General features: G+C 46.1%; 1 protein-coding gene across 1 annotated transcript in view; it reads right to left on the bottom strand.

Annotated features, from left to right (window-relative positions):
• NDUFA10 (NADH dehydrogenase (ubiquinone) 1 alpha subcomplex, 10, 42kDa) overlaps positions 1-6932 on the bottom strand; it is a 14418-nt gene extending 7486 nt beyond the window's left edge. Inside the window, exons 1-5 of the mRNA XM_009073046.1 lie at positions 6759-6932; positions 5992-6207; positions 5285-5371; positions 3157-3278; positions 1310-1389 (exon numbers count right to left, since the gene is read on the bottom strand). Coding sequence (XP_009071294.1) covers positions 1310-1389; positions 3157-3278; positions 5285-5371; positions 5992-6207; positions 6759-6873 — 620 coding nt within the window. The 5' untranslated portion in view covers positions 6874-6932. The remainder of the gene's footprint in view (positions 1-1309; positions 1390-3156; positions 3279-5284; positions 5372-5991; positions 6208-6758) is intronic.
• Between the last annotated feature and the right edge of the window lie 774 nt (positions 6933-7706).

The following is a 7706-nucleotide window of genomic DNA, read 5'->3' as shown; positions in this document are numbered from 1 at the left end:
GAGTTGAAATCACAGCAGGATTGAGGATTTAGCCTCACTAAACACCACTATATATATGGGGTTCAATCTCATCCAAAGAACAAGTGTTTTTCTTCTCATCAGTAAATTCAAAGCAGTTTTGCCCTCAGGGCACTGACAGTCCCAAGGCTTCCCACCCTCCCTCTCCATTCCTAGCCCCATCATTCCCTTCCAAGAGCTGTGTGCTGGCTATGAGGGACACACTGGGAAGGCAGCTGACTGTGCATCACACCACACCACCTGCCTGCATGAACGACATGTTCAGTATCAAGTTATTCAGTTCAATTGCTGACAGAACCATTACACTGATCTACACTGCTAGATGAAGCAAGAGCCAAGGGGAGACATGCAGAATACAACATCTCTGAAAATACGCTTTGATTTAAATGTAACTCAACAATCAACTTCATGCACACACCAGAAGTGTGCATGATTACAAAGTGTTTTGATGGCTCTGTGACCTTTAAGTTTTCCTTCCAGAAAGCTCTTTATTTGGCTGTGAGGGACCAAGGTTGCTTTTGGTTTTTTAGGATAATTTTAATTCTGATAGAGCTCAGATAAGAATTGGGATAGTTGCCAAACTATAAGTCTCACCTCAAGTTTCTAGGGCACACATTTTTCCTTCCCAGCTAAGAAAGCCAGGGGAGTCCAGAGAGTGATGGGACATGAGAAATCCCTTCACACTGACAGAGGACAGAGTTAGATGGGATATTAAGAAGAAATTCTTCCCTGTGAGGGTGGTGAGGCATTGTCACAGGTTGTCCAGAGAAGCTGTGGCTGTTCCAACCCTGGAAATGTTCCAAGCCAAGTTGGATGGGGCTTGGAGTAACCTGGTCTAGTGGAAGGTCTCCCTGCCCATGGCAGGGTGTGGAACTGGCTGAGCTTTAAGGTCCCTTCCAACCCAAATCATTGTGGGATTCTACAACTAAAAGGAGCTTTTGGGAGTGAAGAACTCCAAAACTCTCCAAAAAATTCTGAAAAAGCTTATATGGTATCATACTCTCCTCAGGTCATGCAAATACAAACACAGCTACAGCTACGGCATTCTGCACATCACTCCTAAATCCACTGCTAACCTTCCAATGTTGGCTTCGATGTCAGAGGCAATCACACACATATCGCTATCATATCATAAATGCAGTCCCACATTCATTAGGATGAAGTATTGTACCCTGTAGCACAAGGAGGATTGCTCACCTGACCTGATTTTACTGCTCATAATGCCAGAGATTTTAGGATCTACAGATTTTTACTCAAAGACTTAAAAAACAAAACATTTTGGTTTGCTAACCTGATTTCTGGAAGGAAGGTTTTCTTGTAAGCATCCTCAATGTTCTGGAGATACGAAGGAGACACCTTTTTCTCATATGGCTAAAACCAAACAGAAAACAATGTTGTGGAATTAATTTTCTTTCTTTTCCCACCAGCACAGACTGCAGCGTAAACAGAAGGGCTGCTACACCTCCTGCCAAGAGCTCACTCTGGAATAAGCAGACCTCCAAGTGAACCACACAACAAAAGTTTCAAGAATTAAGAAATTTGGAGTGTTCAGAATTCCTTATATAGCATTAAACATAAGAGTAGCCTTCCAAAAGATTAGCTCTCCAAGGACTGAGCAGTCCTTGCTACCTGCACCCTCAAGGAAGCTGTATATAATCACCCAGGAAACAGAAGATTGTCTCAATCTACCTCTTCCACAGTTTCAAACAAGTGCATGGACAACCATCCACTCCAACCACCCACTCCAAAATTCTTCCTTGAAATTTCAGGGATATCACATCTGCTGTTGTACAGTTTGTTTTCCACACAGTGTACTCTAATACCATACTTGCAAAACTCCAGGGACTTCTCTAATCTACCACGTCTTTCTTCAGTCCTAAATTTAACTCCAGCTCCTGCCTGAAATGCTTATCCAAGATGCCCTTTATGTTGGGAGGATCTGTGTCTCTGCAAGCTGGTCCCACCGGAAGGCTTTGCTTTTTCCAGTGCCTCACAACAGCACACTGAACACCAAAACTCCATCTGCTAAAGCAGCAGAACTCCCCACATACCATCCCCAAACAAGCCCTTCAGTGCTCAGCAGTGCCACTGACCCACAAAGTGGCAAACTACACTAGCAATTTCTGCCTAAAGGTCTCAAAAACACCACTGAGCTTTATGCTCACATGGGCAAAGCCTCACAGCTTCCTCCAATACACGAAGAATCATAGAATCATAAAATCAACCAGGTTGGAAAAGACCTCAAAGACCATCGAGTCCAACCCCACCATGGTTACTGGACCATGGCACTAAGTGCCACATCTAGTCTCATCTTAAGAAGTTTCTAACTGAGAATTTATTCCTCACAAATCAAAGCTTTCTTTTAATCTATCAGGTTTTCCCACAGTTAAACACTTCACTGGGCTAAATTTCCCACAGCCTTTGAATCAGGAACAAGGTAAACATCATTTAATCTTCAGAACATACATGAAAGCAGTTACAAGCACATGTCTATACATCACAGAAGAGCAGGGAACAAACCAAAACCTTATTTGGATTAGTCATTACCCAAAAGCACCCTACAGCTTTTCTGACCCAAGACTAGTTCAATAACCCAGTGATCCAGCAGTAATTTTCTTCATTTCAGGGAGTGAACTGAACCTGCAGATCCCAAGTGACTCATACATTAACCTCAACAGAGGTGTGAAGAAGCAGTCAACTGGGAAAGTGGAGACAGGGATCCCAGCTGAGCTTCTGGCACTCAGGAATAATACAGACAATCTTACAGTGCACTGCAAGAAGCATATTACCTGGGCATGACACCTCAAGTGGCAGCTGCAAAGGCTGGTTTGCAGAGCAGGTAAATATTTTGATCACTGTAGTAGTGACAACATATTGATGCAGTGCAAAAAAAAGTTGATTTTTGCCTTACTTTTCTTTTCAAAACAAGCATAGGAGAATACCCACAGTGTCATCACCAACATACAGATCTGACACCTAAGAACACAAGAAGCTCTTCAGAAGCAGAGTTCTGCAGCAAAACCCCCAGGACTCACACACCAAGGTGTGACTACAACAGACATTAACAGGCAGCAATAGTGAGAGACAGGTAATAATAAAAATGAGAGAGAAAAAAGCAATAATAAGAGATAAAATCACCTTGCCCTTCTCTTGAATCCTCTTCTGCACCTCTGGGACAGGGACATCTAGATAAATGACCAAATGAGGTGGCAAGAATTCACAAATGCTGATCTCTTTGATCTCCTTGTAGTGATCAAGGCCTGTATAAGACACAGATAAATCACACTCCCGACCTCTGTATCTGCAGTCTCCTCCTCTTGGCTGACAGAGCACATCTAGGGTAGGGTTTTCCTCAAATAGGATTCAGAAAGTTTACGGAATAAACAATGCCCAAAGCAAAGCAGGATTAAACTAAGAAGCTACATGTTCTGAGACCTAAGAATCTGACCCCAGTTACAACAAAGAGGGGATTTATTCCTGACTCAAGTTCAGAAGAATCTAGGTTCTTCCTCCATCATTTACAGACAGCACTCAGCGGTCCCTCTAACAAAGATGCTTGTTCTTTAAGGATTTCAGTACAATCCATTACTTGCCGCTGGATTTTATACAAAACAGTATCACTCAGGTTGGAAGGAACACTCACGAATCACCTGGTTCAACCCCTCAGCTCAGAGCAGATGAGACCCAGGATTCTGGCCCACAGCATTCTGAGTCTCTCCAGGAGACAGACTGCAGGCAATCTGCTCCAGGGGTTCACTCCCTTCACAGCAGAGAAGGATTTTTTTCTTATAAATGAAACCTTCTGTATTCCAATTTGTGCCCTGTCCTCTAAGTGCCCAGTATTCCCCCCCATCCCTTCTCTCCTGTGTTATTTATACACATAAACACCACCAGGTATTTATAAACATCCTCCTGATGTTCATCCTCTTCCCCAGGCCAAAACCCTCAGCTCTCTCAGCCTCTCCTCACACACTGAACACTCCAGTGTTTTAGTGACCTTCATGGTCCTTTGCTAGACACACCCCAGGAAGTTCACATCATCTTCCCAACAATACTCCACATTTGGTGATCTCCTGCCTTGACCTGCTGCCAACACTCTTCAGGCAGCATCCTGGTGGCATCCTTGCTCCAAGGACACAGTGGTGACATACATTCCACTTGGGGTCCATCAGGATGCCCAGAACTCCTCTGCCTAGGTTTCTAGACAGCTGGCTTCCAGCTTATGATTGCCTGTAGCTATTCCTTCTCAACGGAAGGACTTCTAAATCCATTTTGTAGACTTTCATGAGGTGCAGATTGCTCTCCAGGTTCCTCTAAACAGCACCAAACACATATGGTGTGTCAAACCATTCCCCTCTCCAGTTTGCAACACCTGAAAATCTCCTGAGGCTGCACTCTGTCCTGCCATCCATGTTTTAAACTCAGTTTAAACCTGGTTCAGGCCCAGTATCCTCCCCTGGGATACAGTACTGAGCTTTGCACTGCTGATCACAACTCAGAGCCCAGCAGTTCAGCCACTTTGCAACCCACTGCCCACAAATCTAATCCTCACTCCATCAGTTTGTCAGTGAGGAGGTTGTGAGGCAGCACTGAAAGTGCTGCTTCAGATCACCAACAGCCACTGCCCTGTGCTCACCCTCTGAGCCAGCTTTCCAGGAGGAGCTCACTATCAGGTGTTGGAGCATGATTTCTACTGCATAAAACCATGATGACTACTGTCTATCATCTTTGTATCTTCACGTTTGGATACAGCTTCCCAGAAGATTTGCTCCATCACCTTCCTGCAATCAAGCAGAGGATGACTGGCCTGCAGATCCCTGGATCTTCCTCATTTGCCCTTCTTAAAAATAAGAGCAATATCTGCATTCTTCGAGATTCAAAAGGGCTGTTTAAGGCAAGTCAGCCAAACCCTGCTGACCTGTTAATTTGCTCAACACTTAATAATGCAAGACCACAATCTGCCTGAAGGAGCTCTAGTCTTCATCACCACACACATGCATTCCCAGGGAACTACAGCAGTCTCTGGCTCACAAGACACAAGCAAGAGTGGTGAGACACTGGCACAGGTTGCCTGGAGAAGCTGTGGCTGCCCCATCCCTGGAAGTGTTCAAGGCCAGGTTGAATGGGGCTTGGAGCAACCGGAGCTAGTGGAAGGTGTCCCTGCTCATAGCAGGAGGGGGAACCAGATGGGCTTTAAGGTCCCTTCCAACCCAAACCACTCTGGGATTCTGGCAGAATAACTTCCTATTGCCTGGCAGGAACTCACATCGCTTGTGGACATATCCCTGTTTGAACATTGCATCCAGAAACACGAAGTCGCTGTAGGGAGAACGTTCCAACACCACTCCTTGACCTGCAAGTGAAAACAGGGTCCAGGTTGGAATGTGAGGAGCGTTAAGGTCCCTTCCAAGCCAAACCATCCTGGGATTCTGGTGCATACTTCTGGTGAAGCAACAGGTGAATCAGTGTTGGGATAGGAAATCTTTTCTCCCCAGGAGATGCTCAGATTATAACAAAGGATCTGAAGGGGCCCCACAGAGGAGCCAGAGAGGGACTCTGTTAGGAACTGCAGTGACAAGACAAGGGGTAACAGATTCAAATTGAAGAAAAGGAAATTTAGGTTAGATATTAGGGAAAAGTTTTTTCCTGTGAGGGTGATGAGACACTGGCACAGGTTGCCCAGGGAGGATGTGGCTGTCCCAACCCTGGCAGTGTTCAAAGCCAGGCTGGATGAGGCCTTGAGCAAACTGGTCTGGTGGGAAGTGTCCCTGCCCAGGGCAGGGGGTTGGAACTAGAGGATCTATAAAGTCCGTTCCAACCCCTAAAAACTTTATGATTCTATGATCATGTAGTCCAACTTCTGGCCCTGCACAGGATATCCCAACAATACAGCATGTGTCCGAGAGCAGGTTACTCGCACCTTACAGTCAAGAGTGAATTTAGCAAGGAGATTTATGCCCTGTGACAGCCAACCTGTGCTGAGCAGGTGCTCCAGGGCGTCGGCGTACTGCAGGACGCGGTTCCCGAAGAGCCAGGCCTGCAGGCGGTACGAGTGCCCATCAGAACACATCGGGTCTGTGTAGAACCTCTCCAGGTTACAGAAGCCATTGAATTTCTCAGGCAACAGCTTTCCATCCCCTGTGATCCTGTCCAGGTAATGGATGCCTGCTTCTGGGAAGTATTTCATCCCTGACAAAAGAGAGAGCCCCAGCAGAGCACCCACCGAAGTAATCAGTTTTGTTCATCCGCTGCAAACATCTAATCAGCTATTTAATATACAACTCTTGGTCAAACAGCCCAAAATCCTTTGGTCAATCACATCACAGAGGGCAAATAAACCCTAACTTCAAGCACTGCCACCTTTCAGCTCTCCAGGGAGAGCTGAGCTGTTCTAAGCACAACCTTGTTCCCACCAAACTCCTAATAACCTTGACGCTCCACATGCATCCATGCGGAAAATCCCTGCTCTCCAGGAGCTCAGTGAGCACACTGACTTCATCAGACCTGAAATCTCATTCACAGCATGTCACACCTACACAGGTATCCACCCCACTGACCTGACACACATCCTCATTTCAAGCTTCACCAGCATTTAATTCTCCCCTTACCCTCCCCACTCAACTGACAATTTCCTGGCCAAGACAAGAACTGCTGCTTTGGTGAACTTTCTCTGCACAAGGATAACAGTTACACTGCTAAATCCTATTAGCTTTTAGGGAAACAGCTGAAACAGGACATACCCAGTTTTTCTGCTATTTGCTCTGCCAGCTTGCCCTTCCCAGACGACAAATTTCCCTCCACTGTAAAGACTTTGCTGTACTTAGTGAACCTCTTTGTAGTTCTTTCTCCCAACATATAAGCCAACCAGCCATACTGCAGGTTCTGCTCAAGGCTGGTGTGAATTCTTGCCTGAAAGAGAACACAAGAAAATCAGCATATTTTAGGTTTTTTTAACAGCTTTTCCAGATCTTCTGCATGCACAGGATTCTCTTTCCGTCATTTAATACAAGGAATTTTCATGCAGTGGCACTTCAGCTTGGCCTCTAAGCAGGTATTGAGGCTGAGAGGCTGTTTAGGATGTAGACAGTTTGCTGTTTATAGGCAGATATTCACATTAAACCCGCTCCCAGGAGAGTGACAGCTGCATTGCAATGGGGTTTAGTGGGCAAAAGTTTGGATTTTATGACCTTGGCAGAACTTTTTCAACTTTAATTTCTGCACACCACAGTTCCCGAACACAGGTGGCACCACCTGGTCTATGTGGTTGAAGGGAGGACCTTGCTGAACCCTGCTCAACACCTCCCAGAGGCAAACAAAAACCGAACTAGCCTCATTCAGAGCACTGCAGTGACCTCACTTACACACAGGAGCTTTTGTTGTCACTTAGTGCTCTTCCGCTTTTATTTGACACTCTCTGCTTGCAGAGTCACAGATCACACTCACAATCCGAAGGTCACTGGGTCATCACACTTCACTCTCAGGCACTGACTCGAGTCTCCTCTTCACATCCCACCTCCTCGCTCAACCCCCTGCATTCACCCACAGGAAATGTCCCCTCCTTGTTCTACGCAGCCACAGGGAGCTTCCCAAGGCACTGCTCCCGAGCACAGCGACTCTGCTGGGGACGGGCAGGGAGTGACCTCAGGGGCAGAGAGAGAGAACACTGCCCAAGCGACAGCCACCCCAGA

The sequence above is a fragment of the Acanthisitta chloris genome, unplaced genomic scaffold (assembly GCF_000695815.1).
Source record: "Acanthisitta chloris isolate BGI_N310 unplaced genomic scaffold, ASM69581v1 scaffold8634, whole genome shotgun sequence".
Taxonomy (NCBI): domain Eukaryota; kingdom Metazoa; phylum Chordata; class Aves; order Passeriformes; family Acanthisittidae; genus Acanthisitta; species Acanthisitta chloris.
Note: the sequence above shows the minus strand (reverse complement) of the source record. Positions and strands in the feature narration are given on the sequence as shown.